At 36.5% G+C, this 27,648-nt stretch overlaps 2 protein-coding genes across 4 annotated transcripts; both read left to right on the top strand.

The window, feature by feature from the left end:
- Positions 1-307: 307 nt before the first annotated feature.
- Positions 308-3,905, top strand: LOC112784588 (equilibrative nucleotide transporter 2). Of its 3 annotated transcripts, none has more exons than XM_029296538.2 (7): positions 308-677; positions 1,650-1,789; positions 1,957-2,062; positions 2,166-2,332; positions 2,543-2,599; positions 2,686-2,820; positions 3,194-3,905. In XM_029296538.2, exons 1-5 carry the CDS (start codon positions 335-337, stop codon positions 2,597-2,599), a joined length of 813 nt encoding a protein of 270 aa, XP_029152371.1. In that variant the 5' UTR covers positions 308-334; the 3' UTR covers positions 2,686-2,820; positions 3,194-3,905. The 3 variants fall into 3 exon arrangements, with proteins under 3 accessions (XP_029152371.1, XP_025683636.1, XP_072085995.1); XM_025827851.3 differs by having other exon boundaries at positions 313-682; positions 1,646-1,789; XM_072229894.1 differs by having other exon boundaries at positions 361-682.
- A 1,420-nt stretch (positions 3,906-5,325) lies between these two features.
- On the top strand, positions 5,326-7,005 carry LOC112785122 (putative RING-H2 finger protein ATL12). The gene has a single exon (XM_025828558.3). The coding sequence runs from the start codon at positions 5,644-5,646 to the stop codon at positions 6,835-6,837; it is 1,194 nt and encodes a 397-aa protein (XP_025684343.1). The 5' UTR covers positions 5,326-5,643; the 3' UTR covers positions 6,838-7,005.
- Positions 7,006-27,648: the final 20,643 nt, after the last annotated feature.

Here is a 27,648-nt window from a genome sequence, read left to right as displayed (position 1 = left end):
GAATATGGCGTCGATTTTATTATTTTAAATATCGACAATTTTGCCATCGATAAATTTGAACGGTCTAGATTACTTTCTAAAATGGAATGAACAGTCTAAATTTAATCTATATAATAGACGCTATATGTGTTGTTTTTTTTTATATTAAAATCGACGAATATGGCGTCTATTTTATTATTTAAAATATCGACATCTTTGTCGTCGATAAATTTGAACGGTCTTGATTGCTTTCTAAAATGTAATGGACGATGTAAATTTAATCATAGACGCTATATGTGTTGTTGTTTTTAATTAAAATCAACAAATATGCCATCCATTTTTATCACTAAAAAACATGTTCTCGCATCAGCTCCCGCTTCCAAAGTTCAGAAACGCAAAATTCCCCAAATTTAAGCTAGGTATTCTTCAAGCTAGGTATCCTTTGGTTGACTTCGCTTCCTCTTCACCACCGCCTCCGTCCGACACCACCACCGGCGACCACCATCGCCTACCCTCTCTCTCTTCCTTCTTCTCTTTCTTCCCCATTTTTCCATTTCTTCGTTCCTGCGTGCGACACCCCTGTTCGTGGAGTCACCCTCTGTCCGCGTCTTCAAGCACAGACAAGCAACCACCAGCGGCGGCGACCTTCTGTGCCACCGCGACATCACCACCACCCCACCGCCTCTCCTTTCATCAATGCAGGGTCCCTTCCCCTGTTCCCTGTCTTTCTTTTCTTTATTTTCACTGCTTTTTAATTCTATTTTTAGAAATTTTGGTTAGGCTTAGGTTTGTTAAAACTTGTGTTTCTGGATTGAAATTATTGTTGGCTGTATCTTTCTAAAATTATTGGGTTGAATGCTGCTTAGATTGAACTGAAATTTACTATTTTGAACTCTGCACACCACATGTTCGGAGAAATGTCTGAATGAAATTTTTTATTTAATTTCTATGTCTGATCAGCATAGGCTTTACATTATGGAACACTTAGCTTAATTAAAGTAAATGTAATATTGCTGGTGGCTTATGTAAGCTAAAGTTTCTTTTGAAAGTTTTCAACACTTTGATAAGTAAGCGTGGATAACTTATTAGGACATATACCAAACAAACAAAGGCGAGTGACCTAAAAATTTGATTTATGTGAACTTCTTTCTAACAAATAATTGGTATAATGTATGCACAACTAACTTGTATTGTGCCTTGGTATTCTGTTGTATTTGTATTGTGTCTTGGTCCTTTTGGGGTTATAGTGACTAAAATATTTTTTTTCTGACAACTAATTTGCATGTCTTTAGGTTTGTATTTTGTTAGAACAAAACAAATAAATAAAAGATAGAAAGTAAAATCCGATCCATGAAAAAGAAATCATTCAATAAACCTAGAAAGTATATATTTCATCATTTAAAAGCATTGATAAGAACTAAAAAGGTTATCGGTTTAACAACATGGAGCAGTTTATTTTCTCTTTGTAGCTTAAACATGTAATGAGTTAATGAGATAATTTCATTGTGATTTTAGAATTTGTATATGTGAACATTTGGATACATTCTTTCTTCGCAGCCACTCTTTTGGTGTTAGTTGTAAGTCTTGATCATTATAGTCTGTGAACTTTTCTTACACTCTAATTCATCAGAAGTCAGAACATGATTTTTGCTTATGTCTTTTGTAGATAGATTTAGCAACATCTGGTAAAGGAGGAATTGGAACTTTCATTGGTATATGTGCAGTAAGTGGTGCATTTGGAATAGCAGATGCTCATGTCCAAGGTGAAATGGTGGGAGACCTTTCATATATGCATCCTGAGTTGCTTCAGGTCAGCATCACCATTGCAAAATTGCTCTCTATAACTTTCCTCACAATGTTACTTTCTTTTTTTAACCGACAAAAATTTTCTTCTCTAAACAAATTTGTGTCTCTGAATGTGTTGAATAATCCCATTAACCCCTGCATGCTTTTTTATGTGGTGTGATTTTGTTGTAGTCTTTCCTTGCTGGTGGAGCAGCATCAGATGCATTAACTTCTGCTTTGAGGTTAGTTACAAAAGCTGCATTTGAGAACTCCAAAGATGGTCTTCGCAAAGGAGCACGTAAGTTCCAACTAACATAACTTCTCTGGAACATAAAAATTTAGTTAAACTACTAATCACTGATCACGCTTTCTTTCTTTTTTATTGATTCTTTGATTTGCAGTTCTGTTCTTTGCCATAACAACATTCTTTGAGCTTCTTTGTGTCATTCTCTATGCATTTGTGTTTTCCAAAGTACCAATTGTGAAGTATTACCGATCAAAAGCAGCATCAGAAGGAGCAAAAACTGTTTTAGCTGATCTTGCAGCCGTTGTCATCCAGACCTCATCTGTAGTCCACTTTTTCTTTTCTTTTCTTTTCAATTCCAACATGGTTTTAAATTGCAGTTGCTACCGCAATTAGTGCTACATCAGCAATGTCATTTCATTTTAAGCTTGCCTCATCTTAAGGATGGATTTTGTTACTAGAGGATATGTCATTTCATTTTAATATTTCTTAGAAGTAATTTAATCTTAGCTTATTTCTATATTTTCTCTTCAGGTTTACAGCCAATCTTATCAATGGTTTCCATACTCCAGAAGGCGCAGAGCTAGCTAAGTGAGCATTTAGGGCTTTGAACAGCAGTGTTTCCACTTTTATTGGCATATTTTTTCCTAATTTCTTCTTGATCTTTTCATTTTTAGGAAGCAAGTATCAAAGCTGGGAATATTTTTCTCCATTAGCCTCTTATGGAGTTTCTTCCAATAGTTTTTCACTGCTGGTGATGATTGCGGATTTTCAAGCTTTCCTACATTTGGTCTACAGGCCTATAAGAACAAGTATGTGACTCACTCTATATCTTGTTGATGAATCAAAGTATCAAACAGAAGAAGTGTTTAAAACACTTATTTCAATAAAGGACATGTAAATATATTCGCAAAACCTATATCCTCTAAAAAATATGCTTCTTGAATGTCAAATATTAGCCAACTTTGTATTGTAATAATAATAAACCAATAAAAGAAAAACTAAGATGAAGCATTTCACCTTCTAGTGTTAGTCTTAACTTGATGGGGTAGCACTTATTGATCTGAATGAAATAATGCCATTTTTTATTAATTGTTTATTATTATATAATAATATATTTGTACTTTGTTTTTCATTTTCTTTAACCACTTGCTTATCTATTTGTTATTTTCTTGTGCATAACAGGTTCTACTTTGATTTTTCCGCTACTTATGTTGGGGTTGGGATGATTTGCCTATATATAATTAATGTATCCCTGCTGATTGGTGAAATTCTCTCATGGGGTGTCATGTGGCCACTCATTGCTAATAAAAAAAGGTGATTGGTATGATGCAAAACTTAAGCCAAGCAGCTTAGAGGGCCTTCAAGGTTACAAGGCAAGTCATCCTTTACCACTCAATTTTCATTATGTTCCGTATTTTGTAACATATAACCTTTAGGTTAATTAAACGCTAATTGATTAAACGTTAACCTTTGATTTTTCTGTTCTAACTGGACAACATATGCTGAGCCCTAGGCAAAGAAGGCTAAAAAAGATCGTTAATGGTGGATGGTGTGGGTGGAAGAAAGCTGTTGATAGCAAGGGAAAGAATTTTTTCTTGCATGTTTTATAATCTCCTTCTACCACAGAGGCCTAACATAGTTTGATAGGATCATTTTCATGGAGGGTAACAGTTCCTAGTTTGTACCAATTTTCTTGCAATAGAATGGTAGTTTTTCATAGTTGGAATTTGATAGTTCAGTTAATTAGTTGACTTACTTTTGGGTTGGTGTTTGTAATTGGCTATGACTGTAGTCTATTATATAGGATTTATCGCTGTTATCTATTTGAGTTATTTGGACAAGTAAATGATGCCAGCAAAGGGTATTCCAAGATAATTAGAGTATTATTTTATCATCTTATTAACCTTTTTACTTTAGAGGAATTTGATCCTTCAACTATAATAGTTAATTTTTGTAATAATGATTCTTTTAAAGTTTTGTAGTTTAATATTTTAGTGCTTTCGTTAAGAATTAAATTGACTAATAAAAAAGGGCTACTGTGAAAATTTATCTTGTCTTAAATCTTTATGTTAGAGGGTTATTTATTATTTTGATAAGTTTGTAAACTCATTATTTAATATTTAGTATAAATTTTATTTTTATATTTAAAAATTTATTTGTCTTGTTATCTAATATTCTGTATAAATTTTATTTTTATATTTAAAAATTTATTTGTATTAACCGTTTACTATTTTTCAAATAAAAAATAATGAAAACATATAACTATTAAAATCGACGGCAAAGTTGTCGCTTTTATAAGTTATCTAAATAATTAAATCGACGGCAACTGTGTCGATTTTATTCAATCACATATCGACGGCGTTGTCGTCGATTTTATTAAACATATTATTGACAAAAGTGTTGTTGATTTTATTGAGTTAAATATCGACACAAAGGCTGTCGATTTTATTGAATCAATTATCGACAAAGAAGACGTCGATTTTAAATTATAATATCGACGGCAATGTTGTCGATTTTATTAAGAATGTAAAATTCTCACACCCATATTACAGACGGAACAAACGTCGATTTTATTAAATTATTATCGACGGCCATGAAAACCGTCGATTTTATTAGCATTTTGAAAAATGTCGAATTTCAATATTATCGACGGCTTAGCCGTCAATTTGGCCGTCGATTTTAACGACGTTTCTTGTAGTGAATGATGTACCCTTCTTTTCCGAGACATTTAAATGATGTTTCACTCTGTATTATTTTTAAATTGTAAAATTTATAAAAATTAAAAAGAATATTAGAGAATCATCAAAATTCATTATTTTTAGTTATCAATTAGTTATCAATGTTTAAAAATATAAAATAAAATATGTTGTTAAATTACTAAAGAAAAAGAATTAAACTAAAAGAATTAATTAAATTGATGATTAAGTGATGATTAAAAATAATAAATTTTAAAAGTTTTCTAATATTTTTTAAAAATTAAATAACATATTCTCTAGTTTATTTAAATAAAATACTATTCAATAATTATTATTATTTTAGTAAAAATTATTTGATTGATTAAAAAATAATAATATAAAATATATATTTAATATTATTGTAATAAATATATAATTTATTAAATAATCATCATTAATTTATATACATAATTATAATTATTATTGAAGAGTATTTTAATTATATTAATTAAAATGTATGTTATTTAATATTTGTAAAAAAAAATGTACATTTTAATAATAAAAAAAATAGAGTGTCATTTAAGCATTTTGAGAGTGTCTCCTACTTATTATATAATAAAATATATGTAATATATAATTAAATACAGTTTTATAAAATATACGTCCATGAACCATGATGATGATTATTGGAGCAAGGTTTCATGGTCAATACAGAGCTCCGTGCTGATGCATGATGTTTGTCTTAATCTATGAGAGGATATTATTAACTAATTGTCCCAAGACAAATTAATCACACTACATATACCAACAAACACATAAAGCTCCAATGGTGGGGACAAATCCATAGCAATTAAATTAAAAGACAAGATTGAACCTTAAGACATTGTCTCCATTCACTAGTAGTAGATGCTAATAATCCCAAGTCCCAACTACATACATTTTTAATCATCAATAATAATGATCATTAAGAACCATTTCTTCATGTCCATGATCATGTTCACATTCATCATGGTTCATTTTCTTTTCAGTGTTGTTCATGCTCAAAACAACGATGAAGACATGGCACCCGAGATGTCTGATACACTGCATCCAAGCAAGGCTCTTGTTATATCGGTCCTCACCGTAATCTTCACCATAACATTCTTCTTACTCGCATATGTTCGTTTCTGCAGATTCAATCCAGTTGTTGGGATGTCATATCCGAATCCCAACAACATTCAAGGTCATATCGGGTCAAGATTCTCCGGAATCAACAGGGAACTCGTCGAAAAACTCCCCTTCTTCAGATTCTCTTCTCTCAAGGGCTCCAAAGAAGGTCTAGAATGTACAGTTTGCCTCTCGAAATTCGAGGATTCCGAGGTCCTCAGGCTACTCCCAAAGTGCCAACACGCTTTCCACATTAATTGTATTGACAAGTGGCTCGAAAGCCACTCGACTTGTCCTCTTTGCAGGTACAGGGTGGAACCCGGAGACATCAAGAGTAACGTGCGCTCTCTTAGCTTTGGGTCCCTCCGAGTACCTTCAAATTTAACGGAAGAACCAAACCTCGAGATCTACATCCAAAGGGAACCATCACATCGACGGTCATCAAGATTTGGCTTCTTGGAATTCAGCAAGAGCAAGAAACAAGGAGAAGAAGGTGGTAGTGGTAGTAATAGTAATAATAACAATGATATGAATAAGAATAACCACAAGTTCAACCACAGAATAGTGGTATCTGACGTTGTAACAAGAAGTAGGTGGAGCGATCTAAACTCTTCGGATTTGCTATCTTTGAGCATGGAGATGCTCAACGATGCTTCCAGCGCGAGATTCTCACCGGAAAAGATTGTTCAAGGGGAATATTCAGTTAGTGTTGATGATGAAGACGAGAATTCATTCACAGCACTGAATAGTAGTAACAAGAACAAGGATTGTGGGAAGAAGAGATCAATGTCTGAGATTGCAAATGTTCCGAGATTTGCAGAGATCATGACGATGAAAAAGCAGAACAGTAGTAGTAGTGGTGTTGGAAGGGAAGAAGAGAGGTTCTTGAGGATTTGGATGCCGATTGCTCGTAGAACGGTTCAGTGGTTTGCAAGAAGACAAAGAAACTACTATGATGGTGGTGATCAATTAAGTAGGCACAAACATTTAGGATCAAATGTTTGATCAATGGTATTGTTGTTGTTGTAATAGAACTAGAACGTAAACAAGTGTATACTTTGATTTTGTGTCGGTGTAATTAGAAAAAAATATCATATTAAACTATAATCCCAGAAAAGCATAGAAAAGTGAAATTTAATAGCGTCCCGAATGAAATTAACGATAATATCATTATTTCGTTTCTTGCTGACTATAATTTTATTAAATTATATTATTATTATTGTTCCTAAGGTTACCTGAAACGCTGAGTCGGGTTTGAACGTGGAGTTTGGATTTCCTTTGGGTGGCAGTATCTGACTTGTTAGTGTCGAGGTGCCGCCTGTTTCGAGTTCCTCGAGAGGAGGTTGGGGGTAAGGGTGGCAACGGGGTGGGTTTATGCTCTATCCGACCTCGTCCCGCTGTACAACACTCTGCATAGAACCCGTCCCGTTTCTACCCGCGAGTAGTAAAACGTTGAACCCTAACCCGTCCCTGCGATTACCCGTCCCGCTCCTACTCGCCCCTATAATTATTAAAATCCAATAAATAAAATTAAATTTCAAAATTTATATAACTATCATCACATACATAACATAAATTAAAGTAATTACCCGCCCCGCCCCGCCCCGCTAAAAACCCGCCTCGGTGCGGGGCGGATAATTACTCACCCCAAGTGGGTAGGGGCGGGGTGGGTACCTACGGGTTCGGGTGGTATTGCCATCCCTAGTTGGGGGTGGTACCTGCAAGAGATTCCGATGCTTAAGTAGCAATGACTTTAGGCAGGTTTTTAGTAGTGTAGAACGTAAGTTATACCTGGGGGCTCCAGTGTATTTATAGTAGAGAGTGGTAACCTCCCTGAGGGTGATAATCTTATCTTATCTTATATTTTTGGGAGTTTGTTGAGATCTTATCTTCTTTGTCACTGCATTTCTAGAAGCGGTGATCTTATCTTGATCCCTTCTAAGTGGTGTCCGACCTTTTAGAAGAGGTCGGCTAGAGTTTGGAAGGCCTTCTCAAGAGGTCGGCCCTTTCGCCATACTGAGTTCCAAGTAAGAGCTCGGGACAGGGTATGAATAGTGCCCCTGCTCGAGTTTCGACCTTTTTGTAGGTCGTGTTCGAGCATGAGTGACTTCGTCTTTGTTGGATTTTTCCCTTGAGGTAGTTCGGGCCGGTGACCTTTCGTTGATTTTTGAAATTTGAAACGTTACTCTGCTTTAAATACGGAGCTTAGTTTGGCGCGACAGTTTCCTCGATTCCTGCGAGCGCTTTTAAGGCCTATTGATTAGGTTTTTTATTCCTTCGCTGTTTCATTCCTTCGGCGCTTATAAAAGTTTTGGCGCCTCTTCTTCTTTCTTTTCTTCTTTTTCCTTTCCGCGATGCCTGTTCTTTTCATTTCTTTTCAAGTTTCTCTCCTTACTGCCGTTCGACTGCGCCTTGTGCCCAAGAATTTCTTTTTCCTGGAGTTTTCCTTTTCGGAGAGGGACATTCGTTTCACCGCTGTTTAACGCACTCTTTCTTTCAGCTCCCCTTCAGGTAGGTACTTCACCTTTTGTTTTGTTTACTTGCTTCTTAATAGTAGCTTCTGGTAGATGATCGGCTGAATTTTCACCTTACTTTGTCGTTGGTGGACACTAGTACTGTGTTCTTGTTCTGTTTGATTCCATTTTTGACAGCAGCGTAGTTTATTTGGAAAAGGATTTTTTTTTGCTTGGCTATTTCTCGTAATTTGTTTAGCAGTAATTTTTGTTCCTTTTAGGACTGTTGTGTCTTTTGGGAATAACATGCTTGGTTCTTGGTGGTTTTCATTTTTCTTTCATGGGGTTCCTGCGCAAGACAAAGAAGACCGTGGCTGCCCAAAACCTACAAAGAAGGGAGCTGGTGAGGGCTCTTCTCAACTTCCTCCTAAGAAGCCGAGTTCGGGTCCTCAGAGTTAGAGGAAGATCATCCCTACTCCTGGCGTTCATTTGATCCCTCTTGATCCCCCTATGACGAGCTCGGGCGCGCCTCCATCTCCGACCACTTCGGGTCCTGCCCCTAAGAAGCAAAAGACTATTGGGGGACTGGGAATTAACAATAAAGATTTTGATGGGTTCGCCTGGAGTGAGGAGCATATTCTGCCTTACAGCTTTACCTCTACCGATGATGTGTCTATCCTCAACCATGTTCAGTACATAGCTCGGAATTGCATTTGGATGGCTGGTTTGAGCAGAACCATTGCCAAAGAGTTTAAGAAGTCTCCTATCAGTGCTACCGAGGCATTTCTGGAGGCTGCCCGGGCTGATGTGGAGAGGTTGAATGACTTAAAGGCTAAATGGGAAGAAAAAAGCGCTAAGTTGGAGTCAGATCTGGAGAAGGAAAAAGCTCGGGCAACCAAGGCGGAGGCGGCGTCGAAGTTGGCAGAGGAGATGAAGAAAAGGGCTGAAGAGAGCTACTCTCGTACTTATTGGGAGTTGTTTGATGCGAAGGAGAAGCTTCAATCAGCCTATGATGACTATGCTGAGCTTCAGGGCCACCCGGTGAAGGGGATGGCCGAAATGTATGAAAATCTGAAGGGTCAAGTCCATGTCCTGGCTCCTCAACTTATCTTGCACATATTCATTGAAATTGCATGATTTTGTGAATGTCCTTCTAATTGTGCTTAATTGTTAAAAAAAATACTTTTTGTACTTTAAATTGTCAAATTTAATTCACTTTTATTCCGTTCGATACTTTGATATGTTTATTTAAGTGATGTAAGTTTTAGAAGGTAATGATGGCTTAGGAAGTTAAAGAAAAAGCATGCAAAAGTAGAAGATTCATGAAGAAATGAAGACTGAAAATTCTCCAAGTTGTGCGTACGCATGACTCCAGGCACGTGACTCACTTGAACAAACACATAGCTGGCAATTTCAAGCTCATGTTGGGTCTAATCGAACTCATTTCTGAAGTATTTGAAGCATGGATCAAGGGGGATCAATCAAGTAGTTTTAGTTTAGTATTTTATTATAGTTTAGGTGATTCTAGAGAGAGAAGTTCGAACTTCTCTCTAGAATTTTAGGGTTTGTTAGTTTAATTTCTCTCTAATTTTAGGTTTAGATCCTGTTTTAGTTTAGTGTTGTTTATATTATATTCTTCTACCATCTTAGTTTACCGAATTTTGATTGTTAGTTTCTTGTTTTTTTGTTATTGCTATTTTTAGTTTATGAACACGTGTTGAATTTTTATTTTTCTTTAAAGCAATTTGATATTTTTCATATTTATTGATGTTCATTTGAGTTGTTATTATTGCTTTCTTATCTTGGTTAGTTGTAAATTTTATTTTTTTTTCATTTTAGAGTCTTGTCTTGGTTAGTTGTTATTAGTTTTTGGCGCCGTTGTCGGGTTGTTGCAATGTTTATATATTTATTCAACTGGGTCAAGGCGACTCTTACAACAGTCTGCATTCTGTTGTTGTGGAAGGTCACCGAATGGGTTTCATTAAACTCAGTAGAGGACTCCGATAAAGAGATCCCCTCTTTTCCTACCTTTTCTCCATTTGCTCAGAGGAGAGAACACAATGACATGTTCTAAGGACTAAGACTGAACGCTAGATGTTGCTCCAACAACCATCTGATGTTTGCTAGTATGGATTATTGGTCCCACTAAAGAGGATAATACAGATGAAATACTGACAATAACTAACAATTGAATCACAAATAATGACTATTTATTATCGAAAATGGTACTAAATAAAATAGTCGTCAGAAAACCACCAAAAATGCTAAGCGGTCTGTTTGGCAAATGCGTTTGAGAAGATTAAAGTGCAAAACAATGTCTTGAACACTGTTTTATCTTTGTGTTTGGTAACTATTTTTGTTGAGACGTGATTTTTTATCCTAACCGCTCTATTCTAACGCAGACGTGATTCTTTATCCTAAACGCGCGTTCACCTAAAGCAAGAAGTTGTAGCTTCTGCTTTCACCTAACTTTCCTTATGTTTGATGTTTACCTTGTTGTTAATATATATATGCATATTATAGTACATATAGATATCTTTCATCAAATAGTTTACTTCTATCTAGTTTATTTTAATTTTAGTTATAAACTCACTCATTCTTAAATTAATTATATTTTTATTTAGCAATAATTATAACCTCAGTTATTTTTTCATTTTGTAATTGTATAATATCTTTTAAGATTATTTTTGAATAAATACTTGTAGTATATAATAGTATAATAGATATAAACTACTTAATAAATTAATAAAAATTGAAAACAATAGTTATTTTAATATAAAAAGAAAATAAAATTATTTATAATAGAGTGAAACTAACAAAATACTTATTGTTTGTGTTCTATATAGTTTTAGAACAGCTAGATATTCTTAAAATATTAGTGAAAATATGTATTTTAAATTTTAATTTTAAATTTTTGAGTATTTTTATTTTTTATTTACATAGGAACGGGTGAACCGATTCAACCAATGACTTGGTGGTTGAACCAGTGATCCAGTAACCTAGTAACCTGATCAGTTCGAACAACGATTCGGTTCTAAAACTATGGTTGTTTTTAATTTATTAAAAAAATATTTATTTCTATTATAATAGTGAATAATAAGTGTGTACTAAAATAGAGTACTAAACAAAATACTATATAAAAAATATAATAAAAGAGTATAAAAAAGAATATATATTTTTTATAAGATAATATTATTATTTAATAACATATTTTTTAAGGAGTTATCTATGAAAAAGTGATTTTAGATAATATTATTCAAACGATATTCATTTTTAGCAAAATTAGAAGTGACAAACATAAATCATATTAGCACAGACTCAAGCAAAATAAATTCTATAAAATCACTTTTATTTAAATTTTATTTTGACAAATTCCATTCCAAAGACACACATATAATATTACTTAAAAAAGTAGGCGAATATGAATTCGATATTTGATCTAATAGCGTACATGGTAACTTTGTACGTTATTTTTAATTTAATATGTAAAAATGGATTTTCATTTGTTTAACGAGAAATTAAATATATTTAAATTGCTAAAAAATAAGACGATAATTATTTAAACTATTGAATGGAAGGCTGCTACTACTATTATTACTACTACTACTACTATTATGTACAGTAAACAATATCTTTATTTTGAGATTGAATTGTGCTGGAAATATGATCTACTTCAGAAGATGATTACTTACTCTTGTGGGGTGTATGTTTGTGTTTATAGTAGAGTAGCCTGATCCTTGAAATGACATTAATGAAATGGATAGAAGGGAGGTTTCTTATTTTTTCTTGGTATATGTATCCAAAAAAATAACATCTTATTATTATGTATTTTGAATCATTTTTTATTTTTATATATTTTTTATCTATTACGATCTGAAGAATATGAAAAAAAAAAAAGCAAAAACTCTATGTGCCCCTTCAACTGAATATGAGACATTGAAAAATTACATGATTTGTTTATTGTCTTTCTATATAACTTTACATCATAGGATAATAGGGAAACATTCACACCGTGTTTGGTTAAGAATATGAGACAAGTGAATATACGAAAAAAAGGAATGGCAAAAAAATGAATGGAAATAATTATTTTTAACGCATTACTCTAACATAGGCTCACATTTAATGATTATATATGTTAGGCCAATAATATAAATTAAATATACCATGATCCTTGCATTTTAATGAAATGCAAGAAAAAATAAAGACTTTGACATATTTATAGTTTATTGTATAATTACGATGTATTATCGTTATTATTATTTGGAATGAGTTTTATATTGTTATGATATAGATGTCCATAGACGGCTCCACTTTTGTTTATTTATTTTTATTTTATTTTGATTACATTTTTCTTATTTATTTATTACACAACTATACAAATATAAAAATACTTCTTTATTTTATTTTATTTTTATTACCTCTTCCTTATTTATTTATTTTACAAAATATATCAATTAGTTTAGGGTGAGTTACACTCACGTGGGTTTTGGCTGGGCCGGTTGGGGGAAAGGTGGGTAATGGATCTATTCATGAGTTATAAAATGGGTTCTTTGCTCTTTTGTATTGTTGGACTCAATGGATGAGAAATAGAATATCTGTTGTGGCACATATTTAAATGAAGTGTTTATAGTGGTGTCAGCCTTGTTCATTTCCCCTTTATTCATTGAAGATACAGCGAGACTTGCATGCGTTAATGGTCATGACCATCGAATATGGTCGTTTTCAGTTCTATGCGGTGCATAGAGGTCGTGTCCCCAGCATTTATAGGTCTTGGGAGGAATGCGAGCAACAGGTGAACGGATTCCGAAACAATAAACACCGTGGCTTCCATGATCTGTGAGAAGCATTGGCTTGGCTGCGTAGCGCCGCATCTCCTCCAGCTCGTCAGCCAACACCGCATGTTCAACCGGTAAGAAGAAAACCGTCAAGATTGTTAAAAGGTTCTTTCTGTTCAATCCCTTTCTCTCAGCAAGTTTCTTCCATCATAGTCGTAGCCAACAGCCAGCACTCTGGAGATGACAGTGGTGGCAGCAACCTTGCTGGAATGAATGATGAGCTCAAACTTCTTTTATAGTATTTTTAAGCTCCTATGAGTATTTTCGTTTAGCAATCCTATAAATTCGGAGTGACTGTGATGTTGATGTGCATGTTTCTGAAATAATACACAATTGGCTCGTGCAGTTGCAGAGCCAAGGGCAGATGGTAAGTTCGTGTATGTGGAAGACATGGAGATCATGTTGATGCGGGCATGCTCATTTTTTCAAATTGGTTTCCCACTTTTTGTTCCTCAGGAAATTAACTCAAATGATGAGCGTGTGCTATTTGGGTTCACAGTTGTTCTGCCCCACAATGGCAGAGGTCTAGATCTTATGGCTCATGGTCCTTTGTGCTACGAGGAACGTGTTGCTTGCCAAAAAGTTTCATTCACAATGCTTAATAAGATTTTTGGGGCTACTAGTTATACCGTTCACGATTATAACTATCGCATGCTCGGACTTGTCAAAGAACATATGAATCAGTCAAGGGTAGATGAAGTTGGTAGATTGACTGAGCGAATTCATATACTAGAGAAGGAGAATGAGGAACTTTCGGGACAAATTGAAATGTTTGGGGATATGTTAGAGGAATAGGGTGCATGGTGGATCATGTTATGTATGCTTTGGGTGGAGGTACGTAGGGCCATGGGATTTTGATAAACCACTATTTTATGGTTTATCTTGTGCTAAATTGAGTGGTTTTTTATCAAGTCTTCTGCACACTTATTCATACAATTTGCATGTTTTACATTTTCCTTCCTGATTTTATGTTATGATTGAAAACTTGCTTCCTAAGCCTTTAAATTGTGTATTTTTAATTCCCCTTTATACCATTCGATGCCGTGATCCGTGTGTTAAGTGTTTTCAGGCTATATAGGACAGGAATGGCTTAGAGAATGGAGATGAAGCTTGCAAAAATAGAAGGAACACAAGAAATAAAAGGAGATGACCAGCGAGGATCGACGCGCACGCATGGTTCACGTGTGTGCGTGATTTGGAGATTTAACAGCGACGCGTACGCGTATGGTGTGGAAAATTGTGATTACACTTTTCACAACTCTGCACAACTAACCAGCAAGTGCACTGGGTCGTCCAAGTAATACCTTACGTGAGTAAGGGTCGATCCCACAGAGATTGTCGGTTTGAAGCAAGTTATGGTTATTTTGTAACTCTTAGTCAGGAAATTAGTAATAAAAATATTTGTGTTTATAAAGAATAAATAACATAAAATAAATGGTACTTGTAATTCAATAACGAGAAACAGGTTGAGGTTTCGGAGATGCTTTGTCATCTGAATCTCTGCTTTCATACTGTCTTCTTCTCCAAACACGCACGGCTCTTTCCATGGCAGGATGTATGATCCTCTCAGATGAAAATAAATCCATATGCGCTGTCACTGCACGGCTAATCATCTGTCGGTTTCCACTAGCATCGGAATAGGACCCTTGTCCTTTTGCACACTGTCACTGCACCCAACATTCGCAGTTTTGAAGCTCGTCACAGTCATCTCTTCTTAGATCCTACTCGAAATACCACAGACAAGGTTTAGACTTTTCGGATTCTAGGAATGCTGCCAATTGGTTCTAGCCTATACCACGAAGGTTCTAACCTCCGGACTCAGTCCGTGGATCAGAAACCCAAGAGATACGCATTCAAGCTGTCGCCCAATGACTACGTTGAGCTCAGATAGAACGGGAGTGGTTGTCAGGCACGCGTTCATAGATTTGAGAATAATGATGAGTGTCACGGAACATCATCTTCTCCGGATTGAAGTACAAATGAATATCTTAGAATAGAATCAAGCATGATTGAATGGAAAACAGTAGTAATTGCATTAATTCATTGAAACACAGCAGAGCTCCTCACCCCCCAACCATGGGGTTTAGAGACTCATGTCGTCAGAAATACAATATGAAGTGTAAAAATGTCATAGGTTACAAGATGAATCTCTAAAAGTAGTTTTTATACTAGACTAGTAACTTAGGTTTAGAGAAAATGAGTAACTAAATGCAGATAGTGCAGAATTCTACTTCTAGGACCCACTTGGTGTGTGCCTGGGCTGAGCTTTCAAGCTTTCACGTTCATATACCCAAAGTTGGCATTAAACGCCACCCCAGGTGCCAGAATGGGCATTTAACGCCGAAAAAGGTGCCAGTTCTGGCGTTTTACGCCAGACAGTTTTAGGCTAACTTTGGACGCTGGTTTGGGCCATCAAATCTCGGGCAAAGTATGGACTATTATATATTGCTGGAAAGCCCAGGATGTCTACTTTCCAACGCAATTGAGAGAGCGCCAATTGGGCTTCTATAGCTCCAGAAAATTCACTTGAGTGCAGAGAGGTCAGAATCCAACAGCATCTGCAGTCCTTTTTCAGTCTCTGAATTAGATTTTTGCTCAGGTCTCTCAATTTCAGCCAGAAAATACCTGAAATCACAGAAAAATACACAAACTCATAGTAAAGTCCAGAAATGTGATTTTTGAATAAAAACTAATAAAAATATAATAAAAAGTAACTAAAACATACTAAAAACTATATAAAAACAATGCCAAAAAGGGTATAAATTATCCGCTCATCACAACAAAAAACTTAAATTGTTGCTTGTCCCCAAGCAACTAAAAATAAAATAGGATAAAAAAAAGAGAATATACAATGAATTCCAAACTTATCAATGAAGATCAGCTTCAATTAGGTGAGCGGGACTTGTAGCCTTTTTGCTTCTGAATAGTTTTGGCATCTCACTTTATCCTTTGAAGTTCAGAATGATTGGCATCTATAGGAACTCAGAATTCAGATAGTGTTATTGATTCTCCTAGTTCAGTATGTTGATTCTTGAACACAGTTACTTTATGAGTCTTGGCCGTGACCCTAAGCACTTTGTTTTCCAGTATTACCACCGGATACATAAATGCCACAGACACATAACTGGGTGAACCTTTTCAGATTGTGACTCAGCTTTGCTAGAGTCCCCAGTTAGAGGTGCCCAGAGCTCTTAAGCACACTCTTTTTACTTTGGACCACGACTTTAACCACTCAGTCTCAAGCTTTTCACTTGACACCTTCACGCCACAAGCACATGGTTAGGAATAGCTTGGTTTAGCCGCTTAGGCCAGGATTTTATTCCTATGGGCCCTCCTATCCATTAATGCTCAAAGCCTTGGATTATTTTTACCCTTGCCTTTTGGTTTAAAAGGCTATTGGCTTTTTCTGCTTGCTTTTTTTTTGCAAGCTTTTGTCTATTCACTGCTTTTTCTTGCTTCAAGAATCAATTTTATGATTTTTCAGATTATTAATAACATTTTTCCTTTTTCATTATTCTTTCAAGAGCCAACAATTTTAACATTCATAAACAACAAATTCAAAAATATGCACTGTTCAAGCATTCATTCAGAAAACAAAAGGTATTGTCACCACATCAAAATAATTAAACTAATTTCAAGATATAATTCGAAATCATGTACTTCTTGTTCTTTTGTAATTAAAAACATTTTTTATTTAAGAAAGGTGAAGGATTCATAGGACATTTATAGCTTTAAGACACAGACTCTAAATTTTATTAATCATAAAAATAAGACATAAAATAAACATAAAAGCAGACCAATAATAAAATAAAGAAAATTTAAAAACATAAAAATAAATTACTCTTAAAACAGATCTCTAATAACAAAAGTTATCACAGAGTTAGGACTCAACAACCTGCATTGGGAGAGGCAAGTACTCCTTCAATTTGTGGGATGCCTGGCTCTTCAAGGGACAGCTTTTAGCGCTTTAGCTCTTGTATCTCACGCCCTTGCTTCTCTTGTTCTATGAACGGTTTGCAAAGCATGCTGGTTTGATTCTGCTGTTCCTCTGAGTTGATTTACAGCTTCTTGCAGTTTGGTGACAGATGCTTCTAAGCGAGTCCAATAGTCAAATTGAGTAATTTCTGGAAGGAGCTCATGCGCCCTCCTCTTGATGAGGTTGTCTTGAACTTGCTGTCCATTCATCACCCTTTTGGTGATTAGGTGTTCGACTGGGATATACTCATCAACACCTATTTGTACTCCCGCATCTTTACATAACAGACTGATCAAGCTTGGGTAGGCCAATTTGGCCTCAGTGGATTCCTTGTTTGCAATTGTGTAAATTTCACAAGGAATTAATTGATGGACCTCCACTTCTTTTTTCAGCATAATACAGTGGATCATCACTGCTCTTTTGGCAGTGACTTTAGAGTGGTTACTAGTGGGGAGTATGGATCGCCCAATGAAATCCAGCCAGCCCCTAGCAACTGGCTTGAGGTCTCCTCTCTTCAGTTAGTTTGAGACACCTTTTGAATTGGTTATCCACTTGGTTCCAGGGAGGTATATGTCCTCTAGAACTTGATCCAACTTTTTATCTTTAGCCATTCTCCTGTTAAAGGATTCTGGATCATCCTGCAGTTGAGGAAGTTTGAGGACTTTTCTCACTTTGTCAAGATGGAAATAGATAATCCTGCCTCTGACCATGGTTCGAAAAGTGTGGAAGGCAGTTCCCTCCATTCTTTGCTTATCTGTCAGCCACAAATTTGCATAAAATTCCTGGACCATGTTTCTTCCCACATTCATCTCAGGATTAGCTAGGATTTCCCAGCCTCTGTTTCGAATCTGCTCTTGGATCTCCGGATATTCGTATTCTTTCAGATCGAACTTGACTTCCGGGATCACTGATCTTCTACACACTATTTTGAAGTAATGATCTGCATGTTCTTTGGTGCAGAACCTCTCATGCATCCATTGTGATTTTGGATTGTTTTCTTTCTTGCCTCTTGGAGTGGTTTGTTTTCCTTTAGGGGCCATGATCTTGGTCAGTGATCACGGAAAATCATACCAAACTTAGAGGTTTGCTTATCCTCAAGTAAAAGCACAGAAAGAAGATGAGTAGATGGAGAGAATGATTTGAATGATGGAGGAGGGATGATGGTCGAATGTATAAATAGAGGGGAGGGAGGGTATGGTTTCGAAAATTTAAAAAGAAAAAGATATGATTGATAAAAGATAAACATGATATGCAAAAGAGAATATTGTTTTCAAAATTTAAGAGATATGAAGAAGATATGAGGAAGTTAAATCTGAAATTTTTTTTTGTTTTGTATCTAAGAAATAAAAGATAATATGAATGAATTGAAAAGATTTGAAAAGAAATTGGGAAGATAAATGAGTTTTTGAAAAAGATTTGAAAAGAATTTGAAGGAGAATTAAAAGGAATTTATAAGATTATGAATTTTTGTTAATGGAAGTTAGAAATTGAATGTTTGTAATGTTTAGATGCAGAAAACTTTGAATTAAAACAAGAAAATTCGAAAAAATTTGGATTGAAAATGAAATTACCTTTCCCCTGTCTGTTCTAGCGTTAAACGCCCATCTGGTGGCCATTTTGGGCGTTTAACGCCCAGCCAGGTATCCTGGCTGGCGTTAAACGCCAGAAATTCTTCTTCACTGGGCGTTTTTCTGAACGCCCAGAATGGTAGCCATTCTGGCGTTTAACGCCCAGTTTGCCTCCTTACTGGCGTTTTGACGCCAGTGAGCTCCTTTTCTCTGTGATTTCTCTATTTTATGTCTTGAACCTCCATTTTCCTCACTTTTTCACTGAAAATATGTTAACTAACATGAAAAACAAAATTAAAAAGACTTATATAACTATTACAAACATCTAACTATTGATAATGGCTGGATTGCCTCCCAGCAAGCGCTTCTTTACTGTCTTTAGCTGGACTTTACTGAGCTTTTAACTTAGTCTTAGCTTTGAGCATTCTTGCACAACATTGCCCTCAAGATAATGTTTGATTCTTTGTCCATTAACAATGAACTTTTTCTCAGAATCAATATCTTGAAGTTCTACATAGCCATATGGTGACACACTTGTAATCACATACGGGCCCTTCCACCGGGATTTCAATTTCCCGGGGAATAATCTGAGCTTTGAGTTAAACAGCAGGACCTTTTGTCATATCTCAAAGACTCTAGATGACAGCCTTTTGTCATGCCATATTTTTGCTTTCTCCTTATAAATCTTGGCATTTTCGAAAGCATTGAGTCTGAATTCTTCCAGCTCATTCAACTGGAGTAATCTCTTCTCTCCAGCTACCTTAGTATCAAGGTTTAGGAATCTGGTTGCCCAGTAGACCTTGTGTTCCAGTTCCACTAGCAGATGACAGGCTTTTCCATACACAAGCTGGTATGGAGAGGTTCCTATAAGAGTCTTGAATGCTGTTCTGTATGCCCAAAGAGCATCATCCAGACCTCTTGCCCAATCCTTTATACGGGCATTTACAGTCCGCTCCAGGATCCACTTTAGTTCTCTATTTGAGACTTCAGCCTGCCCATTTGTCTGTGGATGATATGGAGTTGCTACTTTATGGTTGATTTCATATCGGACCAGAGCAGAGACAAGCTGTTTATTGCAGAAATGAGTGCCTCCATCGCTGATCAGTATCCTAGGGACACCAAACCTGCTGAAGATATTCTTCTGGAGGAACTTCATCACTGTCTTAGTATCATTAGTGGGTGTTGCAATTGCCTCTACCCATTTAGATACATAGTCTACTGCCACCAGAATATAAGTGTTTGAATATGATGGTAGAAAAGGCCCCATGAAGTCAATGCCCCATACATCAAACAATTCAATCTCTAAGATCCCTTGCTGAGGCATGGCATAACTGTGAGGTAGAATACCAGCTCTTTGGTAACTGTCACAGTTACGTACAAACTCTCAGGAGTCTCTATAGAGAGTGGGCCAGTAAAAGCCGCATTGGAAGACCTTTGTGGCTGTTTGCTCACCTCCGAAATATCCTCCATATTGTGATCCATGGCAATGCCATAGGATCTTCTGTGCCTTTTCTCTAGGTACACATCTACGGATCATTCCGTCTGCACACCTCTTAAAGAGATATGGTTCATCCCACAAGTAGTACTTTGCATCAGTGATTCATTTTTTCGTTTGCTGCTTACTGTACTCATTGGGTATGAATCTCACAGCTTTATAGTTTGCAATGTTTGCAAACCATGGTACTTCCTGAATGGCAAAGAGTTGCTCATCCGAAAATGTTTCCGAGATCTCAGTAGAGGGGAGGGACGCTCATGCTACTAGTTCTATCTGGGACAGGTGATCTGCTACCTGGTTCTCTGTCCCTTTTCTCTCTCTTATTTCTATATCAAACTCTTGTAGAAGTAACACCCATCTTATGAGTCTGGGTTTTGAATCCTGCTTTGTGAGGAGATATTTTAGAGCAGCATGATCAGTGTACACAATCACTTTTGATCCCACTAAATAAGATCTGAACTTGTCAATGGCATAGACCACTGCAAGTGACTCCTTTTCTGTGGTTGTGTAATCCTTCTGTGCATCATTTAAAACATGACTGGCATAATAAATAACATGCAGAAGTTTGTTATGCCTCTGTCCCAATACTGCACCAATGGCATGGTCACTGGTATCACACATTAGTTCGAATGGTAATATCCAGTCTGGTGCAGAAATAACTGGTACTGTGACCAGCTTAGCTTTCAGAGTTTCAAATGCCTGCAGACACTCTGTGTCAAAGACAAATGGCGTGTCAGCAGCTAGCAGATTGCTCAGAGGTTTTGTAATTTTTGAAAAATCTTTTATAAACCTCCTATAGAATCCTGCATGCCCCAGAAAGCTTCTGATTCCCTTAATATTGGCGGGTGGTGGTAATTTTTCAATTACCTCTACCTTAGCTTTATCCACCTCTATTCCCTTGTTCAAAATTTTGTGCCCAAGGATAATTCCTTCAGTCACCATAAAGTGACATTTTTCCCAATTTAAAACTAGGTTAGTCTCTTAGCACCTCTTTAGAACAAGTGCTAGATGGTCAAGGCAGGAGCTGAATGAGTCTCCAAATACTGAGAATTCATCCATGAAGACTTCCAGAAACTTCTCTACCATATCAGAGAATATAGAGAGCATGTACCTCTGAAAGGCTGCAGGTGCATTGCACAGACCAAATGGTATCCTTCTGTAGGCAAATACTCCAGATGGACATGTAAATGCTGTTTTCTCTTAATCTTGAGGGTCTACTGCAATTTGGTTGTAACCTGAATAGCCATCCAAAAAGCAGTAGTATTCATGACCTGCTAATCTTTCTAGCATCTGATCTATGAATGGTAAAGGAAAGTGATCCTTCCTGGTGGCTGTATTGAGCCTTCTGTAGTCAATACACATACGCCACCCTGTAACTATTCTTGTAGGAACCAGTTCATTCTTTTCATTATGAACCACTGTCATGCCTCCCTTCTTGGGGACAACTTGGACAGGACTCACCCAGGGGCTATCAGAAAAAGGATAAATAATCCCAGCCTCCAGTAACTTAGTGACCTCTTTCTGCACCACCTCCTTCATGGCTGGATTTAGCCGCCTCTATGGTTAAACCACTGGCTTAGCATCATCCTCCAATAGGATCTTGTGCATGCATCTTGCTGGGCTAATACCCTTAAGATCACTTATGGACTACCCAAGAGCTGTCTTGTGTGTCTTTAGCACCTGAATTAGTGCTTTCTCTTCCTGTTGATTTAAAGCAGAGCTTATGATCACCGAAAAAGTGTCACCTTCTCCCAGAAATGCATATTTCAGGGATGGTGGTAGTGATTTGAGCTCGGGTTTAGGAGGCTTATCCTCTTCCTGAGGAATTTTCAGAGGTTCTTCCGTTCTCCCTGGTTCCTTCAGATTAGGCTGAACATCCTTAAAAATGTCCTCTAGCTCTGATTCGAGACTCTCAGTCATATTGACCTCTTCCACCAAGGAGTCAATAACATCTGCGCTCAAGCAGTCTTTTGGTGTGTCTGGATACTGCATAGCTTTGACAGCATTCAACTTAAACTTATCCTCATTGACTCTCAGAGTTATCTCTCCTCTTTGGACGTCAATGAGGGTTCGTCCAGTTGCTAGGAAAGGTCTTCCTAGAATGAGAGTTGCACTCTTGTGCTCCTCCATTTCCAGCACTACAAAGTCAGTAGGAAAGGCAAATGGCCCGACCTTGACAATCATGTCCTCAATTATGCCTAATGGGAATTTAATGGAGCCATCAGCAAGTTGGAGGCATATTCGGGTTGGTTTAACTTCATCAGTCAAACCAAGCTTTTTGATAGTGGATGCAGGTATTAGGTTGATACTTGTCCCAAGGTCACACAGAGCTGTCTTGGTACAAGCACCCTCTAATGTGCATGGTATCATAAAGCTTCCGGGATCTTTAAGTTTTTCTGGTAAGCTTTTCAGAATTACTGCACTGTATTCTTCAGTGAGAAAAACTTTTTCAATTTCTCTCCAATCCTTCTTATGGCTTAAGATCTCTTTCATGAACTTAGCATAAGAGGGTATTTGCTCAAGTGCCTCTGCAAACAGAATCTTTATTTCAAGAGTCCTGAGGTAGTCTGCAAAGCGGGCAAATTGTTTATCCAGTTTCTCTTGGCGAAGTTTCTGAGGATAAGGCATCTTGGCTTTATATTCTTCAACCTTGGTTGCTACAGGTTTATTTCCTACAGAAGTGGTTGGAGAAGCCTGCTTAAGGGGGTTGTTATCAGTACTTGCAAGTGTCTGACCCCTTTGTGGTGTTTGAATGCCAGAATTGGGGGCTACATGGGCGTTTAACGCCAGATTGCCACCCTTTTCTGGCATCTGGACGCTAAAATTGGCTGTCCTTTGGGCGTTTAACGCCACTTTTCCACCCTTTTCTGGCGTTTGAACGCCAGAAGCATTCCTCTCTGGGCTCTTACTGTCCTCAGAGGGATTTTAGGCAGTGGTTTGGTTATCCTTTGTCAGCTGTTCCTTTCTTGGCTTCCTGCTACTTTGGATTGATACATCCAGTATTTTCCCACTCCTTAATTGAACAGCTTGGCATTCTTCTGTTATCTGTTTAGATAGCTGCTGTCTTGTCTGATCCAATTGTGCTTCCATATTCTAGTTAGCATTTTTAGTGTCTTGGAGCATCTCTTTGAATTCTGCGAATTGTTTTGTTATGATAAGTAATTGCTGATTGAGTTCAGCAACTTGTTCTTGAGGACTAAGTTCAGTGGATACTGCTTTAGCCTCTTCTTTCAGGGAGGACTCACTACTCCAGTACAGATGCTGATTTCTAGCAACTGTATCAATGAGCTCTTGAGCCTCTTCAATTGTATTTCTCATATGTATGGATCCACTAGCTGAGTGGTCTAGAGATATTTGAGCTTTTTCTGTAAGCCCATAGTAAAAGATGTCTAACTGCACCCACTCTGAAAACATTTCAGAGGGGCATTTCCTTAGCATCCCTCTGTACCTCTCCCAGACATTATAAAGAGATTCATGATCCTCTTGTTTAAAGCCTTGGATGTCCAGCCTTAGCTGTGTCATTCTTTTTGGAGGGTAATATTGATTCAGGAATTTGTCTGATAACTGTTTCCATGTTCTTATGCTTGCTGTGGGTTGGTTATTTAACCACCTTTTAGCTTAATCTTTTATAGCAAATGGAAACAGTAATAATCTGTAGACATCCTGATCCACTTCTTTATCACGTACTGTGTCAACAATTTGTAAAAACTGTGCCAGAAACTCAGTAGGTTCTTCTTGTGGAAGACCGGAATACTGGCAATTTTGCTGCACCATGATAATGAGCTAAGGATTTAGCTCAAAACTACTTGCTCTGATAGGGGTATACAGATACTACTCCCGTATGTAGCAGTAATGGGGTTAGCATATGAACCCAGAGTCCTTTTGGACTGTTCAATTCCACTTAGATCCATGATGGAGAAAAGGGAATTGATGTGAATTGTAAATAAAATATATTTTTATTTTTATTTTATTTAATTAAAAACAAACCAAATAAGTAAATAAAAAAATAAGACAAAATAAAATAATTAGAAAATAAAATATAAAATTAGAAAACTAAAATAATTAATTAATTAAGAGGATTTGAAAAACTTTGGATATGATTTTTGAAGAAGATTTTGAATTTTGAAATTTTAAAGCTTAAGATAAGATAAAATAAAATTTTTAAAATAAAAATCTGAATTTTTAATTGAAATTTTCGAAAATTCGATTAAATAAATAGAAAAGATATTTTTGAATTTAGTGAGGAAAGAGAAAAATAATAAAATGACACCAAACTTAGAATTTTTAGATCAAAACAAGAAAAACAAACAGGAAAACTTTGAATGTCAAGATGAACACCAAGAACACTTTGAATGTCAGGATGAACACCAAGAACAAATTTTTAAAATTTTTTAAGAAAATAGAAACACAAAGGATACCAAACTTAAAAATTTTTATATTTTGGACACTAATAATTCGAAAATGTATAAGATAAACAGCAACAAACACCAAACAAGAAATTTTAAAGATCAAATAAGGAAAATTATCAAGAGCAATTTGAAGATCAATGAAGAACTAAGAACATATAATTCAAAAATTGAAAGAAAAATAAAGTCATGCAATTGACACCAAACTTAAAATATGAAACTAAACTCGAACAGAAGACTAAATTATGAAGTTATTGGTTTTAAAAAATTTTCGAAAATAATTTAGAAAAATAAAATAAGGATTTTAAAATTTTAACCAAAAACAATAATAAAAGACTCAATTTTTGTGACTCTAAACCAAAAAGATAAATTTTTCCTAATCTAAGCAACAAAATAAACCGTCAGTTGTCCAAACTCAAACAATCCCCGGCAACGGCGCCAAAAACTTGGTGTGGAAAATTATGATTACACTTTTCACAACTCCGCACAACTAACCAGCAAGTGCACTGGGTCGTCCAAGTAATACCTTACGTGAGTAAGGGTCGATCCCACAGAGATTGTCGGCTTGAAGCAAGCTACGGTTATTTTGTAACTCTTAGTCAGGAAATTAGTAATAAAAATATTTGTGTTTATGAAGAATAAATAACATAAAATAAATGGTACTTGTAATTCAATAACGAGAAACAGGTTGAGGTTTCGGAGATGCTCTGTCATCTGAATCTCTGCTTTTCTACTGTTTTCTTCTCCGAACACGCACAGCTCTTTCCATGGCAGGCTGTATGATCCTCTCAGATGAAAACAAATCCATATGCGCTGTCACCGCACGGCTAATCATCTGTCGGTTCCCACTAGCGTCGGAATAGGACCCTTGTCCTTTTGCACACTGTCATTGCCCCCAACATTCGCAGGTTTGAAGCTCGTCACAGTCATCCCTTCTTAGATCCTACTCGAAATATCACAGACAAGGTTTAGACTTTTCGGATCCCAGGAATACTGCCAATTGGTTCTAGCCTATACCACGAAGGTTCTAACCTTCGGACTCGGTCCGTGGATTAGAAACCCAAGAGATACGTGGTGCACGAAATTACAATCATACTTTTGCAACTCCGCACAACTAACCAGCAAGTGCACTGGGTCGTCCAAGTAATACCTTACGTGAGTAAGGGTCGATCCCACAAAGATTGTCGGCTTGAAGCAAGCTATGGTTATCTTGTAACTCTTAGTCAGGATATCAATAATTCTCAGATTTGATTGTAAAAATTAAAAGAACATGAATAAATACTTGTTATGCAGTAATGAAGAACATGTTGAGGTTTTGGAGATGCTGTCTTCTGAATCTCTGCTTTCCTACTATCTTTTTCTTCATGCACGCAAGGCTCCTTCCATGGCAAGCTTTATGTTGGGCATCACCGTTGTCAATGGCTACTTCCCGTCCTCTCAGTGAAAATGTTCCAAATGCGCTGTCACCGCACGGCTAATCAGCTGTTGGTTCTCGATCATGTTGGAATAGGATCCATTGATCCTTTTGCGTCTGTCACACGCCCAACACTTGCGAGTTTGAAGCTCGTCACGGTCATCCCTTCCCAGATCCTACTCGGAATACCACAGACAAGGTTTAGACTTTCCGGATCTCAGGAATGGCCGCCAGTAATTCTAGCCTATACCACAAAGGTTCCAATCTTAGATTAGAGACCCAAGAGATACACATTCAAGCTTGATTGCATGTAGAACAGAGGTGGTTGTCAGGCACGCATTCATAGGTGAGAATGATGATGATTGTCACGGATCATCACATGCATCAGGTTGAAGTGCGAATGAATATCTTAGAATAGAAGCAAGCGTGATAAAATGGAAAACAGTAGTAATTGCATTAATTCATGAAGAATAGTAGAGCTTCTCACCCCCAACAATGGGGTTTAGAGACTCATGCCATAGAAGATACAATATGGAACGTGTAGAATGTCATGAGGTATAAGATGAATCACTAAAAGTAGTTTTTATAGTAAACTAGTGACCTAGGGTTACAGAAAATGAGTAAGCTAGGGTGTTTAGTGTAAAAAATCCACTTCCGGGGCCCACTTGTTGTGTGCTTGGGCTGAGCATTGAAGCTTTCATGTGTAGAGACTTTTCTTGGAGTTAAACGCCAGCTTTTGTGCCAGTTTGAGCGTTTAACTCCAGCTTTTATGCCAGTTTTGGCGTTAAACGCCAAAATTCTTAAGCTTACTTGGAACGCCGGTTTGGGCCATCAAATCTTAGGCAAAGTATAGACTATTATATATTTCTGGAAAGCCCATGATACCTACTTTCCAACGCAATTAAAAGCGCGCCAATTGGGCTTTTGTAGCTCTAGGAAATCCACTTCGAGTGCAGGGAGGTCAGAATCCAACACCATATGCAGTCCTTTTTCAGCCTCTGAATCAGATTTTTGCTCAGGTCCCTCAATTTCAGCCAGAAAATACCTGAAATCACAGAAAAATACACAAACTCATAGTAAAGTCCAGAAAAGTAAATTTTAAATAAAAACTAATAAAAATATAATAAAAACTAACTAAAATATACTAAAAATATACTAAAAACAGTGCCAAAAAGCGTATAAATTATTCGCTCATCACAACACCAAACTTAAATTGTTGCTTGTCCCCAAGCAACTGAAAATCAAATAGGATAAAAAGAAGAGAATATACAATGAATTCCAAAAATATCTATGAAGATCAGTATTAATTAGATGAGCGGGACTTTTAGCTTTTTGCCTCTGAACAGTTTTGGCATCTCACTTTATTCTTTGAAGTTCAGAATGATTGTCTTCTATAGGAACTCAGAATCCTGATAGTGTTATTGATTCTCCTAGTTAAGTATGTTGATTCTTGAACACAGCTACTTTATGAGTCTTGGCCATGACCCTAAGCATTTTGCTTTCCAGTGTTACCATCGGATACATAAATGCCACAGACACATAACTGGGTGAACCTTTTCAGATTGTGACTCAGCTTTGCTAGAGTCCCCAATTAGAGGTGTCCAGAGCTCTTAAGCACACTCTTTTTTGCTTTGGACCACGACTTTAACCACTCAGTCTCAAGTTTTCA

Source organism: Arachis hypogaea, chromosome 20, assembly GCF_003086295.3.
Source record: "Arachis hypogaea cultivar Tifrunner chromosome 20, arahy.Tifrunner.gnm2.J5K5, whole genome shotgun sequence".
Lineage (NCBI taxonomy): Eukaryota > Viridiplantae > Streptophyta > Magnoliopsida > Fabales > Fabaceae > Arachis > Arachis hypogaea.
The sequence above is the reverse complement of the archived record's forward strand: the minus strand, read 5'-3'. Positions and strand labels throughout refer to the sequence as shown.

Excerpts from the sequence above, each read along its gene's own strand:
- LOC112784588 (XM_025827851.3), top strand. The coding sequence starts at position 335 with ATGTTCTCGCATCAGCTCCCGCTTCCAAAGTTCAGAAACGCAAAATTC. Across the intron at positions 683-1,645 it reads TCTCCTTTCATCAATGCAGG|ATAGATTTAGCAACATCTGG; the intron begins GTCCCTTCCCCT and ends TGTCTTTTGTAG. Across the intron at positions 2,063-2,165 it reads TGGTCTTCGCAAAGGAGCAC|TTCTGTTCTTTGCCATAACA; the intron begins GTAAGTTCCAAC and ends TTTGATTTGCAG.
- LOC112785122 (XM_025828558.3), top strand. The coding sequence starts at position 5,644 with ATGATCATTAAGAACCATTTCTTCATGTCCATGATCATGTTCACATTC.